The sequence below is a fragment of the Schistocerca piceifrons genome, chromosome 3 (genome assembly GCF_021461385.2).
Source record: "Schistocerca piceifrons isolate TAMUIC-IGC-003096 chromosome 3, iqSchPice1.1, whole genome shotgun sequence".
NCBI classification, from domain to species: domain Eukaryota; kingdom Metazoa; phylum Arthropoda; class Insecta; order Orthoptera; family Acrididae; genus Schistocerca; species Schistocerca piceifrons.
Genome location: NC_060140.1, coordinates 194,779,340 through 194,798,713, shown reverse-complemented (window position 1 = coordinate 194,798,713; position 19,374 = coordinate 194,779,340). Strand labels below are relative to the sequence as shown.

Here is a 19,374-nt window from a genome sequence, read left to right as displayed (position 1 = left end):
TTAAATTAGAATAAAAGTGGAAAGAATATTTCTGTAACCTCTATGAATAGCAAAGATGTAGAACAAAAGCTAGATTTTTGAAAAAAAAAAAAAGAAAAAGTGCATTGCTTATATGCAAAGAACATGATTTTAGATCATTAAGTCGAGATATTATCAACTGCTTGAGAATTTTTGTGTGTAAGAGAGATATCTACATTGTTAATTTCTTTTGGCATTGCTTCTTTTGAATTGTCCACTCCAATCTTCTGAGCTACTTCCAGAAAGTGATTATTAAATATATTGGCCACCAGACTGCTGTCATTTATTATTCTTCTTCTTTCTTTGTTAACAAAGTCCACATATACCTTAAAGGATTTTCCAGTTTCTCTTTTAATTATTGCCTGTGCAAATTTGATTTCATTACTTCCATTAATAATATTAGACATTGTACAGAAGTTTATTTTTTAAATAATTTTCTTAAGGCAGCACAGTGTCCTGTGTAATTCAAAATAAATTCTACTGCTGCTCTGATTTTCCAACTATTTCATATGATTTTATTTTTACCATACAATGTTATTTTTACCATGTAGCAACCCTTCCTTTGTCTATGTTGTCCAACTAGAAATAGGTTACTAATTTGTAGTCATCGATGTGTAACATCTGGATTGTATTTGTGTGATGCTCAGGCAGACTTAATATATTAACCTCCTTATGACAGTATAGATCATATAAAGGGGCAGTAAGTTCATTAACTTTGTGTTTTAGTCCTCTAAAATTCTGAGACATAACAGTAAGCTTATTCAAACAATTTATTTTCCATGTTACACTTTATTTATACATACATTGCATTAAAGCAATCTCTCTGAAAGAGGTACTTAGCCTAAAAAAAGTTTTATGTGTCATACCTTTAATCACAGGAATTTTACAATTTCTGGCAGTGTCCCCACTTTTACTTATGAGTTCAGTTAGTCTATCTTTTGCCATTCTGTTAAAGTGTAGGCTATGTCTTGTGTGTCCCCACCTCCCAAGACAGCACCAGACACAGTGCCAATGTGAGCTCCATGTAAAGTCAGTAGCGACCTGTTCAGTTTTTGGCTAACTCACCTGATGGCTTTATTCACCCAATACTGCTGCTGCAAAACATTGTCATAGCTGACATTTGTGTGAGAGGTGGTTGTGCTTAGGTTATTCGACTCACTGCCAATACTATATTCTTGGCCAGGCTAATGCATGATCCTGCAAATATCGGTACGTGACCCTCTTTACACAATCCCCAGTTGGTGCCTCAGTATCCTCTATTCGCTGATTATAGATAGCCATAGGTTTTACATTATTTGCGACTTGGCACCTTAATTGTTGTTTTCCTGAAGCTGTTGATTTACATGATGGCTACCTGGCAACAATACCTTTCTTTTTTCTGCTCCACTCAGTTTCCAACCTGATTCTTAAATTTTCATTAATCTGGTGTGCCCTACTTTCTTCTAAGGCAGATTGAGACTTCTACCCTCCAACAGATAACAAGCTGTGTCTCTTCTTGAGCTCAGGGGTAACTGCTCCAGTTTCATCCTTTTCCTTTTACCTTTCCTCTGCCCACTTTCATTTTTTCTGCATCAACTGCTCTTATTCAATATTTATGCCCTCAGTCTGTGCCTGAAGGGGCACAGATCTTAACTTACAGTTTGTCAATTTTCCTGTCATTAGTCACTACCTACATATTCATGGGAGAGACAGACTGGGAAACACTTCTACTTTCCCACTGCAGTTTTCTCGGTGAAGCCACAATTTACAATCTTTGCAGATCAATCCCAAACTATTAACTAAACTTTTAACAGTGCACACATATTTTAAAATGCAAACTTGAATGTCCAGAAAGGTTAAAATTACTGAATTTCTCTGGGATATTATGCTCTGGCTTTTTGGGATCTGTTAGGTAACTCAACACAACAGAGCAGTCTAACGTCAATCAGCGGCAAGTGATGGTACGCTCCAGACATTGAACCTGTCTCTTGAAATGATACCAAAACCTTGAGTTATCTAAGCATGCACATATGTCAAACATTGTAATACCACTTAAAATAATTGCACAGGTAAATGACTTTCTACATGTTAGTGGCCTGTTAAAGATGTGTTAATACTCATGGACATTCTTAAACAAATTAAGACTTACCTCTGATGAAACACTGAATAAACAAATATAAATTTAACTGAATTGAAACCTACATTAATTCCTTAGATAAAACACTAAGCACTCTAATACTTGACCTTTTCAATGAAATAGAAATGCAAACAAATTTTTCCAGACAAGGTTTATTCCATGTTGCACTGCTGCTTCTGTGGTACAAGCCCATGATCAGGCTATTGGCCTGATTGCAAGTGGAGTGCAGTCTTTCTACACTGTGGCACTGGGAAGAGAAGGGTGGTGTTCTTGTCACCTCAACCGCTTTTTACCCCCAGGAAAGGTTCTCAGTACTCATTTGATAGCAGGCTGAGTATACCTGGGGCCATCCTGGAGGGAGTGGAATGAGGAAAAAATCCCTGCCCCTGTATGGGGTTCAACCCTGGGTCCCTGGGGCCAGAGTCATTTGCTCTACCTGTTAGACAACCATGGCCTCCCATGTTGCACCTGACCGTGCAGTTTTCATTCTTATGAACTTTTCATTTTTTATGACTACTACAACTAGAGAAGCTAAACTTACGTTATGCGAATTGGAACAGACTCTAGTAAAGTTATTTACTATGTAATATAGATAAAATTAACTGTTAATATCCAATTAATAACTTAATGGAAACACAAAATGATAGTGTCTCATCTGGTAGATGGGTACACTGTAGACATGGCATCTAATAAATCTTATTATTGAGAGGTACAGTGAGTGGCATTAATTTCTGGTCTTGAGACAACTCTTATACAGGTATACATTGCAGACCCATGTTCCATTTGTTTAACTTAGTCTGTACTATTGTTACACCACAGGTTTTGCCTTTATAGTTTTTTAACACTGTGTATGTTTGCAGTGAATTTCAATGTGCTTATTTTATCATCTGAGGTTCTCTTCATTAGCTAAGTTTACATTGCTCTGGTAAAGGGCAGCTTTATTGGATGATGGCAGCATGTATCTAACAGTATATCACTACAGTAACTTGACTTTATTGGTTTTCACCATTTGAGTCATTTTTATTTTATTTATTTATCGTGTCAGAAGCAAACTAAAAACAATATTAGATACATTACTACATACATACATACATTATGGTTTATAAATTAAACTAGTCAAGAATGAAATAAATGATTAGACACAGATTGTGTTGTCAAACATAAGGTAATTTTAATCTATACAGTGGATGCCCAAAAATTTGCAACGTCCAGTGCACTTTGTGTAGCGTTTACTAGGTCCTCCATGGTGCACACAGTTGGAGGTAATGTGCATTGTAGTAGATGTGTTGATGTCTGCCGGCAGCTCCGCAGTCACACTGGAGAGAGTCCACCTGGAAGCCCCACCTCTCCAGATTACTCTTGGATCTTGTGACAGAAGAACGCAGGCGGTTGAGTGATTTCCATGTGGACCATTTCTCTGTGTGGCCTGGGGGAAGAACTTCTTGCGGGATCAGCCACTCCTCCAGGTGCTGGCATCTGACCTGCCATCTCTTCTCCCGGTGTTGATGTGGAGTGTCAGCGAGTGGTTCTCTACTGTGAAGGAAGCTCTTTCTAGACCCAAGTCTTTGCTGTGCTGGTTGGTGGCCTTGTAGTGGGTGGGCTTCGGATGTTAATGCCTTCTTCATTTCACTCCGTGCTGCTGTATCTCTTCGGATGTCCGGGGGGGGGGGGCTATGCCGGATAAGCAGTACAGTTTTTCCACAGGTGTGGCTCTTAGACAACCCATAGTGATACGACATGTTTCATTCAGAGCAACATCAACTTTCTTTGTATGTGTAGATTTGCACCATACTGGGCAAGCGTACTCAGCTGCAGAGTAGCAGAGGGCTAATGCGGATGTGCGCACTGTGTCTGGCTGTGCTCCCCATGTTGTTCCAGTCAGCTTCCTAACCACATTGTTCCTGGCAGCCACTTTTTGCTTTGTTTTTAAGCAGTGTTCCTTATATGTAAGAGCACGGTCCAAAGTGACTCCGAGGTATTTTGGGGTCTTGCAGTGTTCTAAAGAGGTTCCTTCCCAATCTATCTGCAAGGTTCTACTAGCCTGTCTGTTTCGGAGGTGGATAGCACAGGTCTGGGTCTTAGAAGGATTTGGTTTCAATTGATTGTCCCTGTAATAGGCAGTTAATTCTTTCAGAGCATCAGTTAGCTTCCGCTCCACCCTCTCAAAGCTGTGGTCTTGTGCTGTGATTGCTCGGTCATGTGCATATATGAAGCTTTGTGGTCCATCTGGTAACGGTTGGTCATTAGTGTATATATTGAAGAGGGTGGGTGCCAGTACACTGCCCTGTGGCAGCCCATTTTTCTGCTGCCTCCATCTGCTTCTTTGTCCTTGATATTCCACAAAATACCTTCGGTTCTGCAGAAGATTTCTAATTAGACAGTTTAGTTTGTAGTCCTTGGTGAGGTTGTATAGCTTCAGCAACAATAGTCTGTGGTTGACAGTGTCGTAGGTGGCTGAAAGATCTATAAACACCGCTCCTGTTATCTGCCGCCTTTGGAAGCCATCCTCTATATGCTGTGTCAAATTCAACGCCTGTGCTGTGCAGCTCTTCCCTTGTCTGAATCCTGCCTGTTGAGGGATCAGTAATGATTCTATCATATCTGTAATTCTTTGGAGGATCAACCTTTCCAATACCTTATACAGGTGGCATAGGAGGGAGACTGGCCTATAGCTTTTGGGGTCATCCTGGTCTTTCCCTGGTTTATGTATAGCTATAATTTTTGCTTTCCGCCAAGATTTTGGTATCTTGCCGCTCTTGACACAATTATTCATTAGCTCGAGTAGCCAGCACTTTGCGCCTGGACCAAAGTTCTTGATCTGTTCACTTCTTATGTCATCTACCCCTGCTGCTTTTCCGACTTTGCACTTATTTAGAGCTGAGTCGAGCTCATTCAAACTGAATGGTCGAGACAGAGTGTTTCCCTCTTGTTTGCGCTCCCTTTCCAGGCTTCGTCTCCCGATTTTTCTGGTATGGTCAGGTTTACCATTTTTCAAAAGTTGGTGTGCGATCTGGTCTGCCTTCACATTTGTATGCGTATTGGGTTGGGAGGGATCATTGTTAAGGTGTCGTAACAATCTCCAGGCCTTTTGACTACTTCTACTCATCTCACATTCTGTCATCAGTTTAATCCACTGTTCTCTCTTCGCCTCAGAGATTGAGGAGAGAGTATTTTGCGCAGCCAGATGAGGCCCCTCGCTATAAGGGTTTTCTTCATATAATCGATAGTATCCATCCAGCAGAGCATCTGTTTCAGGTGTCACACACTGCAGATACATTGTCGTACACCCTCTTGGAATTGATGCCCGGGAGCAATGTTTGACAGTTTGAACAAAGCTGTCATACTCTTCAGGAATAGGTCGCACAGACTTAATCTCCTTGTCCAGCATCTTAGCAAATTTTTTCCAATCAGCTTTCTTGAAATTGTATCTCCGTTTGAAATTCACCTCCTGCGGCCTTATTGCTGGAAGAACTTGACACAGTAGTGGCCTGTGTTGCGTCTTTGGTATGGGCGAGCACACTGATTTGGAGCAAAGCTGTGTGATGTCTTCACTCACAAAGAGGTGGTCAGGGTTAAATCCACGTTGCCACCTGCCACTGTTGAAGGAAGGGGGTAGCTTGCTGTGATGTATAAGAGACAACTGGCAGGATTCAGCCCAGGAGAGGACTGCCTCCCCATTTTCGTCATCTTCAGAGTATCCCCACAAATGACTATGGCCGTTAAAGTCACCGATTACTACAGACGTCTTGCTGTTATGGAAGTTCCTGGGTGGTGTGAAGGAAAATGCAGCCGAAGGGGGCTTATACACAGAGGTAACCACGCAGTTACTCAGCTCCACTGAGATGACTTCGATGTTATTTTCTACGGTGCAGTGAGCACTGATTATCTGAAGCCCTGGTCTTACAAATATAGCACTTCCATACTGAGAGTGCGGTGTTTCTGCAGCTAGTTTCATGCCCGGTATTTTTGGTCGTCTCTGTCGCTCATCTCTATGCGTCTCTTGTGTACACAGGACGTCGCATTTTTTGTCACGGCATAGGTTGGATAACAGATGTTCTTTGGCTGATGATATGCCTTCAATATTTATAGATATGATAGTTAAAGTTGGCTCTGATAAGGACTGTTTACTTACTCGCATGTTTGTTTGCTTCTGGTGTGAGAGAATCATCCGTCTAGGTATACCTAGATGCCCAGGGGACGCCCGGATGTGTAAGGCTTAGTTGTCAGGACACACCCTTCGTGGAGGCTTCTCTCATTTGAGTCATTCATGTCATTACATACTAGAGCCTATTTTTTATTAAATGAATTTTTAACATCTTTGGAAAAGGCAAGAAATGACTCATTAATGTAGCAATAAAATGAGTTATTCGGTCCACATAAAGGTTAATCATTTATTCATTCACCATAAGTAAGTTACTGGCCTCAACTGCAGACAAAATTCTTGGGTGATTTTAGATCTTTCACCCAAAACAAAAATGAAACTCTATGCCAAAGCATTCTTGACCATGTGACCGTTAAGTGCACCAATCTCATATCTGTTGTTGATGTTGGGTGATCAGCTGAATCATTGCTTCCATTACATGCACAATATTTTGATGACTGACCAGTTGTCATCTTCAGGTGCAGTGAGTTTGGTTGTTTTAGTCAGGTGTGTCACTGATGATCCTTGGACCTCTCTTTGACTGATATAATAGTCTGCCCCCATGTAAGACATGCCACATTCGCATGGAATTGTGTTTTACGTTACAAAGATAATATTTCTTATCATTGTTGATGAACAAAATACACTGAACACCATATTTCTGTAGGGTTCAACTGATCTTTTGAGAGATTGAGCCTGCATTCGATAGGTAACCAATGCTTTTTCTCTGTCTCAGCCTTCATTTTTACTGCAGTTTCACAGTCTGAGTTCCCATTCCTATGGAACACTATTCATAGATTTTGTAATCCTTTGCTGAGGCTTTCTTTTCTGAAAATGTTCGAACTCCATGGATGAGAGTCTTTGGGTTCAAGGTTTTTTGTTTCATGAGGCTTTTTTGTTCCTGTCATGACCATACTGACAGGAACGTGTTGGTTTCAGCTTGGTGGGCTCTAGTGCTTTTGCTTCAAAGTGTTCTATATACAAGTTCCCTATGTCAGGCAATAGTGGACTGCCTGTTATGACACCATTGCTCTTTCATTAATATTCTCCTTAAAAGAAAAAGCAGGTTTACGCGAGAACATGCCTAAAGAGTTCAACGAAACAATCTTTGAACTTTTCCACGGTTAGTTTTGAGGATTCAGGAAGTGGCATACTTGTAAAGACATAGAGTACATTGAAACTGATCATAATTTCCATCTTCCAGAGATACAATTGAATGACGGAAGTGCAAACACAATATTTACAATTATTTTCATTTAGTACACCTCCTCCCCTCTCACCAATGCCTTCCTTCTCTCTTCTAATGATTTTCTTTCCTATCTGTTTTTCCAATTTACATCGTTTGTAAGCACAATTCTCTTTCCACCTGGCTGTCTTTTATTGAGGAGTGTGAAAGTATATAGAGGACATCTTCAATTTAAAATTAGTTTGTGCCCAGCCATTGTAAAAGCCAAGACAAGAAGTGAGATACAAAGAATGATTTCTTCCACTTACTTGCTCCTGCACTCTGGTAGTCTTACAAATGGAGCATTGTCACACATTATACACCTATATACCAGTGTCCTGCATAGCACAACAACTCAGTACTGACTTTTGCGCTCTTGTTTAACGATATTCCTCTCACACTATCACTTTTACAAAGTTGATTAACAGTTTAATATTTGTGATTCCAAGATTCTTCTCAGCAAGCCACTGACAACTTTAATCCTAATGCTTCATTTTTTCATAAAAATCTAGTGCAGTGTACCTATTGTGAAACTATGTCATTTTGTTTGCACATGATGACTCATGTATTCTGGCGCCTTTCAAAACCAAATGTTATAAACAGAACATTTTCCCCCAGAGTTTCCCTGCTAGCATAGAAGTCCAGTTTTGTCTGTATTGTTCATAATATTGCGATAACTGCTGTCTAATAACACATTTGTCCATACATTCTGTGAGATATTTACTGTTTGCACTTTGCTTCTTCTTCTTCTTCTTCTTCTTCTTCGCAGTAGATACTTGAATCCCAGTCTGCCCAGCATCATGTTTCTTCTGCTGTAATTTGTACAGCATTGACGTATACAACGTTAACATTTTGCGTGCATGTTTTGTCACCTTTTCTGGTTAGCACTGTCACTTGTTTCTTCTTCTCATCATCAATAAATTTAATGACATTGACACTAAACCATCACAGGTGCTCACCAAAGTCGGATTTCACAATTACTTTGCATAAAATGCAAGCACGGTGATAGTGTGTATCACTGAGTGAGGTGGCGCAGTGGTTAGCACACTGGACTCGCATTCGGGAGGACGACGGTTCAATCCCACGCCCGGCCATTCTGATTTAGGTTTTCTGTGATTTCCCTAAATTGCTTCAGGCAAATGCCGGGATGGTTCCTTTGAAAGGGAATGGCCGACGTCCTTCCCAATCCGATGAGACCAATGACCTAACAGTTTGGTCTCCTCCCCCCCCAACCCAACCCAACGGTGTGCATTAGTTTGAACTGGAATGTGGCTGCACCTACTCACATAATCAGATTAGTTCTTGCTAAAAGTGGGTCTACAGTTTGCTTTGTTAAGTAATAATTGAATAACTTTTTTACTGTTAACCACTTTTTCCTGCAACTTGAAAAAGAATTCAGCTTCTGAATTTATTGTGTTGGAAAATTTTTTGTATGAATTTAAAAACAGTGTATGGTTATGATTCATTTTCTCTCTCAGCAGCAATAGATGTGTGACTGTAGTTAGGCTGAAATTTAATTACATGGCCTGTAAGAAAAATGATTTATAGTAAAGAAATATGCACCATGGAGAAATATCATCATTATCAAAGAATAACACAGTATTTGGGAGTATTATTTATCTGATTAGAAGTGTTTGTAAACAGTGATGTTTTTTGAAAATTAGAAGTGTGTAATTTGAAAAATGATGAAGCACTTCGGTGCTCAAATTTTCAACACAGTAATGCATAATTGATTGGAAGGGAATAGTGGAATAAGCTGATGGGAATTAGTTTGCAAAGTAGTTGACACAATAACAGTAAAACAAGTACTTTACTGTTACCAGTCATCATTTATTTATTTCCATGATGCATTTTGGAGGCTTAAAACTCCATCATTTGGTGGACTTATGTGGGTTAATATGGCCTGCATGCGTTGTGTTACAGCTGGGGTAGTAGTGGAAAGGGGGGGGGGGGAGGGGGACCATTATTTCAGTACATAGCTCATAGTTTTGTAGAAGTCGTTGACAGAAAATATTGCGTACATGTGAAAGTAAATATAAAAATAACTCTGGTAACTGTAGGTATCTTTATTTGTATATTTTCTTTCACATTTACACAGCGTATTCCAAAATGAATATATGGGTTTTAAGGCTTTGCAGCATTTATTACATTCAACTTACAGTTATAAATAATACACCAAACTAAAGAGCAACTCATACACTTTCGTTTGTATGCCTGTGCATGAAGGGAAGAATAGAGAATGACCAAGAGCTACTGAAGAACAAGTTGTACGAGTGAGAGTCTTTCACACATACCCTAGGGAATCAGTTCGGAAGGCTAGAGATGAATTAGCAATTCCAGTGATGTCTCTGTGGAGACTTTTAAGGATACGCTTACTATAATGTCCTTACCATTCACAGTAAGGGATCATGTGTAAGTACCTCCGCTACCAGCAGCTCTACCCGAATTCAGAAACAGCATTGTTAAACAATTACTCCAGACACACTGATCAAGGGTTGGGAAGAGCTCGTCTTCTGACTTGATGTGTGATGAAGGGTGTTCATATTGAATACTTGTAATCAAAACTGTTTGAGTTGCTCTTTCATTTGATGTATTATTTATAATTATAAGTTGGATGTAATAAATGCTACAAAGCCTTAAAATCTGTATATTCATTTTGGAACACCCTGTATTTTCAGTTGTTAAGTCCTAAATAGAACTTGAACCATATACTCAAGTAATGTTTCATTTTTCTATCTGTGCTAGACAGACCAGAGGTTGTCCCGAAGTCATAACACAACACCTCCATGTCTTTTTAACCCACATAAATCTAGATGATGATGGAGGTTTAAATCTCTGAAACACAGTGAGAAAATAAGTAAATATTGACTCATAACAGTAAACACGTTGTTTCATTCAATATCAATAACAGTCACAGTAAAACATAACCAAAAATGTTCACACTTAAAATTAGTAACAGTGAATTTAAGGAACTGAACAAACAGCAGTAGTTAGCATTGTTTTGTCTTGTTGTCTTGGAGTACTTTCAGTATGATGACTGTGTGTGTGTGTGTGTGTGTGTGTGTGTGTGTGTAATGGTAAAGTGTCTAGTAGCTGCTATTAGGGAGAGGCACAATGAAGAATGACAAAAGAAAAATCTCTCTGTGCTAATTGCTGCCTATTAAAATTTTTTAGTTATTAGAGAATAGCTGTGACCTATCGTGAGCAGAGTATTTATTTAAGGATTGTTTCCTGTCACCAAACTGGAAAAAAATGCTTTCTTGGGTTTCAGACATTTAAATCTCATCCCAGTGGACTTCACCTTGCTTCTTAAGTTACTTGTCAACTTGTTCAGGTCCATATTCCCTGTATGCTTTCCATTGCCCTTAGAGTTCCACTGCCATTTGTATGGCACTGTGATCAGATTTCAGTTATGGAACTGCTGAGATTGTGGCATATCTGTCCACATGAGTCAATTATCTCAGTTTGCTGATGGTTTGTGTCTGTTGTCGCAGCTGATGACTACACCCTATTAAGAACAGAATATTCCAGATTTGCATAATTGTGTAACTTGTATTACAAATAGTAACCTCAACTCTGATTGTTTTCGTTTTCCATTTATTTTTAAATTTACAGAAACATAGGACAAAGTTCCAGTTCACTATCACAGATCTGGTACCACATAATCAGCAGAGAAAGTAAATGAGTGTCATGCTGATTTGTGTCAATTTGCTAATAACCTCACCCTATATTACTAATTTGTTTCATCTGAACCAGAGTTTCTTCTCTCTGGTCAAAAGTCTAGTATCTGCCGGTTACAATGTTGCATATATGATCTCTGATTATAGAAATGTATTGAAACCCATTCAAAGTGTTTGTGAGTACCAGCTATGTTAAACTTTGTAAACACATTGTAACTGCCATAAAATTGCTTTTCAGATGAACTCTTGAGTAAGCTGTGGCATCTGGTTGATAATCTGAGTGATGTTGCTTGTGACAGCAGCATTTATCTTGATGAATATTTTCTGAACAGAGGTAGGATTTTTAACGTACATTACATCTTTTGTGCAATGTTGTTAAAGGACCCCATAACTCTGGAGAATATTCTACATTGTTGATTTTGTAATCTGTTGTACTTTTGTAAACATTGATTTTTTACTGATGTACTTGATGTAACTTCTGTGGTTTGTTCCTAATTTACTAAGTTAAAATTGTGTTAATTTACCAATACATTTTTTAACTGAATGACATTTAATTTCATTATACAATGAAATCAGTCAGCAGTGTAGTTATTATACTTAATGTTTTTAATCTGTCACCTGATTTCATAAATATGTACAAAGTATAAGCTATATAAACTTGACAGAAAAGAATTTGTGTACCACTGGAAATATTTCACTAACATATCTGTTCATCTCCACAACCAAAGGTCTCCACAATGCTTTAAGACTTGCACAGAAATAGTGTTTTTTTTGTTTACAAAGTGTGACAGTGTGTATGCGATGTATTATGACAGAGAAAGGAACCTGTGACCACTGGAGGTATTCTGTTTTAATTATTTTTCTTTTACATTTATGTTCAGTCTTTAGTCACAGACCTCCACAGAGCCATGTTCTGGTATAGTGTTATGTTTTTCTCTACTAGACAGTGCCACAGGTTACACTGAAGTCGTAACACAACACATACATCCATATTAATACACTCAAATCCATAAGATGAAGTAGGTTTGAACCTGTGAAATGTGTTGTGGAAGTAAATAAACAGTGATGGTAACTTGTTGTTTCATTTCATGTCAATAACAGTCATGTTAGAGGTTAACATACAATGTTTGCATATAAAAGCAATTTTCTTTATTTACTTGATAAACTTACAGTGACTGTCTTTTGCAACCTGACTTAATTTTACTGACTGAGATAGTGCAGAAGTTCCCTTTGCTTTTCGTAAACTGATTATGGTGAATGATTCCATAGGGAAGGACTCATCTAGTTTTCTTTATATCCTTGCCTTACTCAAACTTGGACTATTTATGAGATGTTGAATAATAAGGCTATTACTATTTTCATATTCTTTAGTATAAGAACTTTTGTGACAGATGAAACATGCTGTTTGTTTTGTGAAATATTGGCCTGCTTTAGGTGGCTAATGGTCACTTAATTTTTAGCTAGTTAATTATGCATCCCATATATCATATTTGTGATAAATTGAATGATGTTGAATGTATCAAGTCAACTAAAGCAACACACTTCTTAAGAAATGCATTTTTATTGGGCTCAGTGGCAGTCATTTAGAGGTTTGTAAGTGGTTGGTTATTTCTATTTGAGAATTCAACTGTGGTATAGAAATCATCACTAAGGAGAAAAAACTTTAATTATGAACTTCCAGGCAGATTAAACTGTGTGTCAGAATGAACTTAAACTTGGAATTTTGTCTTTCATGAGAAATTGCAGTAATAACTGAGCTTTTCGGGCATGACTCATGACCTGTCCTTACAGCTTTATTTCTGCCAACACCTCTCCTACTTTCCAAAAAAAAGTAAAGAAGTGAGGGTGGGCTGTGAGTCATGCTTGGATAACTCAGTCATTAAGATTATTGCTCACCAAAGGAGGGTTCTGGGTTCGTACTCTACACGTGGAAATGATGTCGCTCCATGTCGGAAATTCTATTTCTGTGAATAGGTAGATTTATAGATATGTTGTTTCACTCATTTCTGTTCCAAAATTACATTCACTAAAGGTGAGTGCACAAAAGTTTTGTTGTAGCATTGTATGTGTGGTTATCTCTGTTACTTTTAAACATAAGTGGAATGTTGACTACAGTTTGATTAGTGAATAAATACATTAGAAAAATGTGGTTACCAGTATCTTAAAAAGATACCTAAAAGACATTTGTGTAAGACTCCTATACATAATCGTAAGCACTTCCTTTTGTTCGATGAATATTTGTTGGCCAAGTGAACATTTGCCACAACATAGTATCCCATTTGAAATCAATGAATGAAAATATGCAAAATATTTTAACTTATCAATTTATGCCACCTAAAGTTGCAAATTATTCATATACAAATGCAAATGCATGGTGTTTTATACACTACTGGCCATTAAAATTGCTACACCAAGAAGAAATGCAGATGATAAACGGGTATTCATTGGACAAATATATTATACTAGAACGACATGTGATTTTTCACTCAATTTGGATGCATAGATCCTGAGAAATCAGTACCCATAACAACCACGTCTGGCCGTAATAACGGCCTTGATATGCCTGGGCATTGAGTCAAACAGAGCTTGGATGGCGTGTATAGGTACAGCTGCCCATACAGCATCAACATGATACCACAGTTCATCAAGAGTAGTGACTGGCGTATTGTGACGAGCCAGTTGTTCAGCCACCATTGACCAGATGTTTTCAGTTGGTGAGAGATCTGGAGAATGTGCCGGCCAGGGCAGCAGTTGAACATTTTCTGTATCCAGAAAGGCCCATACAGGACCTGCAACATGTGGTCGTGCATTATCCTGCTGAAATGTAGGGTTTCGCAGGGATTGAATGAAGGGTAGAGCCACGGGTCGTAACACGTCTGAAATGTAGCGTCCACTGTTCAAAGTGCCATCAATGCGAACAAGAGGTGACCGAGACGTGTAACCAATGGCACCCCATACCATCACGCCTGGTGATACGCCAGTATGGTGATGACGAATACACGCTTCCGATGTGTGTTCACCGCGATGTCGCTGAATACGCGTGCGACCATTATGATGCTGTAAACAGAACCTGGATTCATCTGACAAAATGACGTTTTGCCATTCATGCACCCAGGTGCGTCGTTGAGTACACCATCGCAGGCACTCCTGTCTGTGATGCAGCGTCAAGGGTAACCGCAGCCATGGTCTCCGAGCTGATAGTCCATGCTGCTGCAAATGTCGTCGAACTTTTCGTGCAGATGGTTGTCGTCTTGCAAACTTCCCCATCTGTTGACTCAGGGATCGAGACGTGGCTGCATGATCCGTTATAGCCATGCGGATAAGAACTCAACTGCTAGTGATACGAGGCCGTTGCGATCCAGCACGGTGTTCCATATTACCATCCTTAACCCAATGATTCCATATTCTGCTAACAGTCATTGGATCTCAACCAACGCAAGCAGCTATGTCGCGATACGATAAACCGCAATCGTGATAGGCTACAATGCGACCTTTATCAAAGTCGGAAACGTGATGGTATGCATTTCTCCTCCTTACACGAGGCATCACATCAACGTTTCACCAGGCAACGCCGGGGAACTGCTGTTTGTGTATGAGAAATCGGTTGGAAACTTTCCTCATGTCAGCATGTTGTAGGTGTCACCACCAGCGCCAACCTTGTGTGAATGCTCTGAAAAGCTAATCATTTGCATATCACAGCATCTTCTTCCTGTTGGTTAAAGTTTGTGTCTGTAGCACATCATCTTCTTGGTGTAGCAATTTTAATGGCCAGTAGTATATATGAACAAGCACCATGTCTGGCAGACTTTGGCAGGTGGTATACTGGTTTTAGTTGTGCTAGAAGAATTAGAACCAACCTAGAGAAGAGATTCAAGAAGACTGTTGTGCTATTAAGCACTTCAGACTGTTGTGCCAAGAGCTTGGGAGAATCTCAGACTGAAACCTTACGTAGTATCAGTGGTGTACGTACTGACCAATTCAGATACTATTGCTTGACATCAGCTGTCTTTTGGAATCTGTGCAAGATGAGGAGAATGGTGGAGAATTGCTCTTTCTGTCTGATGATGCGTTGCTGCATTTGCCTGATGATCTCGCAGAATGAATTTTTGGAGTTCTATATCTCCTCATCAGTTCACTACCATCAATAGCCTCTGCATAATGCAATAATGGAAGAAGAAGACATAAAAATAATTAGAATCAACAGTTAAAAAAACCTCCTAAACCTGCAAGAAAATTAGCACATACAGAAAATAGCAGAAAGGAAAACCCTGTTGAACGATCAAGTACACATGCCAAACAATTCATTGTTTACTTTAGTAGATAAAATAATGGAATACTGCTTCCAAGAGGATTAATATTACAGGGTGTACAACTTTGCTTCCACCGTTTTTTCCCCAACATTTGAGGCTTTAATGAAACAAATAGGTTACACATGTATCATTCAAAGTATTTTCCATTGCTGGCCACTACTTTCTCCCATCTTTTGGGCAGTGTATGGATCCCGTGTCGAAAAAATTGTTCATCTTTTGAAGCAATCCAAGAATCGATCCAATTTGTGACTTCTTCATGTCTTCATGAGATCGCAAGTGTTGGTCAGCCAGGTAATGCACCATTGATCTAAACAGGTGATAGTCAGAGGGAGCAATGTCTGGAGAATACAGTGGGTGGGGTAGGACTTCCCATTTTAACCTTTCCCAGTACGTTTTGACCTCTTTTTGCAACGTGGTGTCAAGCACTGTCATGCTGAAAAATCACTTTATCACGCCTCTCGCTGTATTGCGGACATTTGTCTTTTAATGCTTTGCTAAAACACATTAATTGCGTTTGATAATGAGCACCTGTGATTGTTTCACTTGGTTTTAACACCTCATAGTACATGATGCCCAGCTGGTACCACCAAATGCAGAGCATGATCTTGGAGCCATGAATATTCATTTGGCCGTCGACGTGGAAACATAGCTGGGATACCCCCATGATTTTTTGTATTTAGGGTTATCGTAATGAACCCATTTTTCGTCCCCGGTGACAATGCAGTGCAGAAATTCCTTCTGTTTTTGCCTCTGAAGTAACTGTTCACAATCACACACATGCCGTTCAACATCTCATGGTTTCAGCTCACACGGGCCCCAAGTTCCTTCGCTCTGAATCATGCCCATAGCCTTGAGATGTTTTGAAATGGCTTGCTGTGTCACTCCCGCTAATTGTGCCTATTCTTCTTGAGTATGATGCGAGTTTTCACTCAGCAATGTCTCCAATTCTGCATTTTTGTAAACATTCTCTCTTCCACCACTATGCCGGTCTACGATGTTAAAATCACTGTTCCTGAAACATTGAAACCACTCATGACATGTTCTTTCACAAATAGCATCCTTACCATATGTACCTGAGAGCATTTGATGAGACTAAGCTGCTGTTTTCTTCACGCTGAAACAAAACAGTAATACCTCCCGCAAATGACATGAATTAGGCTCGTAAACTGACATTTTCAGTCATGAACAACTTTGTGATGCAGACATAAATCGACTAATGTTTGAATGAGGTTATGTTGGCTGAGGTCTAAGGTAACTGCCTGATGTCTACTACCATTGTCACCACCTATCCATGAACCCCTCCACAGAACGGTGAAACGAAAAGTCAAATCAGCGGTCACCAAAGCTTTCAGCCACTCTCCAGCAGCTAGTACATTCATATTCAACAATTGACAACTCAAACCACCACACACACACACACACACACACACACACACACACACACACACACACACAAATCTCTTATGCATGAACCCCTCCACAGAACGGTGAAACGAAAAGTCAAATCAGCAGTCACCAAAGCTTTCAACCACTCGCAAACAGCTAGTACATTCATATTCAGCAATCGACAACTCAAACAACCACCACCACCACCACACACACACACACACACACACACACACGAACTCACTCTCTCTCTCTCTCTCTCTCTCTCTCTCTCTCTCTCTCTCTCGCACACACAGACATACGCATGATATAAACATCATGAATAGAAGTTGGTTTTGAAAATATACTTCGTTAGGTTGGCAACATGTAGGTAAACAAACCAAAGAGGAGGAAACACATAAGAAGTTACAATATTTACATTGTTAAAAGCACAGTATCTGAAGAAATAGCTATATAAAGTCACAAAAGAATAATAGTACACAACAAAAAAGGAGGAGAAACATGGTGAGCAATGTGAAGAAGGAATACAAAATTGTACTTATATGTCAGTAATAAAGAGGTAGTGCTATCTTCAGACCAGATGAGAGGAAATGCAAATCACAGCAAACCGTAAGTAATTACTTATTTACGTAAAAAGCAAGTCGTTAACTGTTCGATAACCTAAAAATAACAAAACTGTATCGCTATAGATCCCACTGATGATGCCTTAGAGCAAGGAAAGGTGAAATGTGTCTGGGAAAAATAAAATAAGTTGCAGCAAGAAAAGGTGGTTTTATTTGCAAAACAAGTACAGTAGAGCATCGATTATCCGAAGTAACTGGGGGACATGGGTGTTTGGAAAACTGGTTTGTTCGGATAATCGAACTGAACCTGTTTATTTGCCAAAAAGAAGTACTGTACAGTAAATTTATTCATAAAAACAGGTGTCTCTTTTAGTATTACAAAGTAACATACAAAGGAAACTTCAGTAGGAATATATAGTAATAATCTTGTACTGTATAGTAATAATCTTGTACTGGTCCCTGATAGAAAGGACAACACGTTTATGTTTAAGCATTTTGTATTGTCAAGTTCACTTCTTCACGCAGCAGCACACAAGTGGTTGTAACGGAGAACAGAAGGTGACTGTTTGCACCGTGAGAAGCTCTTGGGGGCGTGCAATCCTTCAAACTGCGCGGAGCGGCACGCCTCAACTCTAAGCTGGCGCAGCTGTTGCTGTGAACAGCTTTGATACTGCTGCTACTTCTACTGCCAGTGCCAAGCCGACAGAAGTGTGCTGATTGTTGAAACACAGCGATTGGCGGCTTGGCCAGTCAGCACCGCCTTGTGAAGGCCCCATTAGAAGCAATGTTCCGCCAGCGGTGGCCCAGTGCAGCGACTACTGTGGGAAACTTGGTTTGGGAGTGAGGGGGATGATGGACGGTAGGGTGGGAGAGTAACAGGTGCGAGCGAGTACACAGTTCGGTTAAGCGGTTGTTCGAATAAGCGATGCTCTACTGTATTTCTGTGCTTGTTGCAGAGGATGGCCACACAAACAAACTTGTTAATGATTTCTTCATTTAATGAGGATGTTAAACTGTTTTATTGCCTGAAATTTTCAGTAATTACTGCATGGGTATACACATGACTGGCGATGGAAATGAGACACAGTAAATTGGCAGACCACTGTGGGTTGTTGGTGATGAGGGCTAATTTAAAAACTTAATCTTAATGTTAATGTCAATCAAATGAAAGGAAAAAAAAAATTGTTACTGAGTCAACACACCTAATTGAACCATTCTAGGTCAGCTTATAGTAAAAATGTAGATCAATGTGCATTGTTATTCATGACAAGCTAGCTTCCAAGGAAACCTTACACTTGAACCAATACTGTTAGCTGAACGAGCTGAAAAGAATGTATGCGGGTGCATGTTTATTTTTCATTTGAAATGCTACAGAGGTGATGGTTGTGAATCTCAGGCATTAGTTTTGAGTCAACCAGTTCCCTACTGAGAACATAAAAAAATATGGGTGTTTGTTATTTCAATGGAGTCTGACAGTAAAATTGCTGATAATTACCATAAATATTTATAGTGTGTTGGAGACTCCTAGTTTTAGTATAAACAATGAAAAAAATAAAGGTAATCATTGAAAGTATAAGTTAGTTGTTGAGTAGGAAACAGGCACATAAATAAAACTGAATTTATAGTTAATAATAACAACAACAACAACAATAACAATAATGTATAAACGTACACGTAGATATGTTGTCCAGTTGTCATAACCAAGAAGCAGAAGGGAAGGAAAGATGACTACTATGAGAGGGAGGACTAAAACAGAATGGGATGGGGATGTGGCACCAGTGAGTCACCAGGGACCAGGCAAGGGAGAGCAGGAAAGAAAAGAACATGAAGAGGAAAGCCATGGAGAGAAAAGTGTGGGTGTAAATTATTGGATGCAAGGCCTACCTTTTAAAATTTGTAATAACAATGAAAGAAAAACATTTCTTATTTAAAATA

The 19,374-nt window shown here is 39.3% G+C and overlaps 1 protein-coding gene across 2 annotated transcripts in view; it reads left to right on the top strand.

Moving 5' to 3' along the window:
• The window catches only part of LOC124787710, a 105,151-nt gene that overhangs the window by 59,734 nt on the left and 26,043 nt on the right, over positions 1 to 19,374 (top strand). For both annotated transcript variants that reach the window (XM_047254544.1, XM_047254545.1), the window contains exon 6: positions 11,419 to 11,514. In XM_047254544.1, coding sequence (XP_047110500.1) covers positions 11,419 to 11,514 — 96 coding nt within the window. The remainder of the gene's footprint in view (positions 1 to 11,418; positions 11,515 to 19,374) is intronic.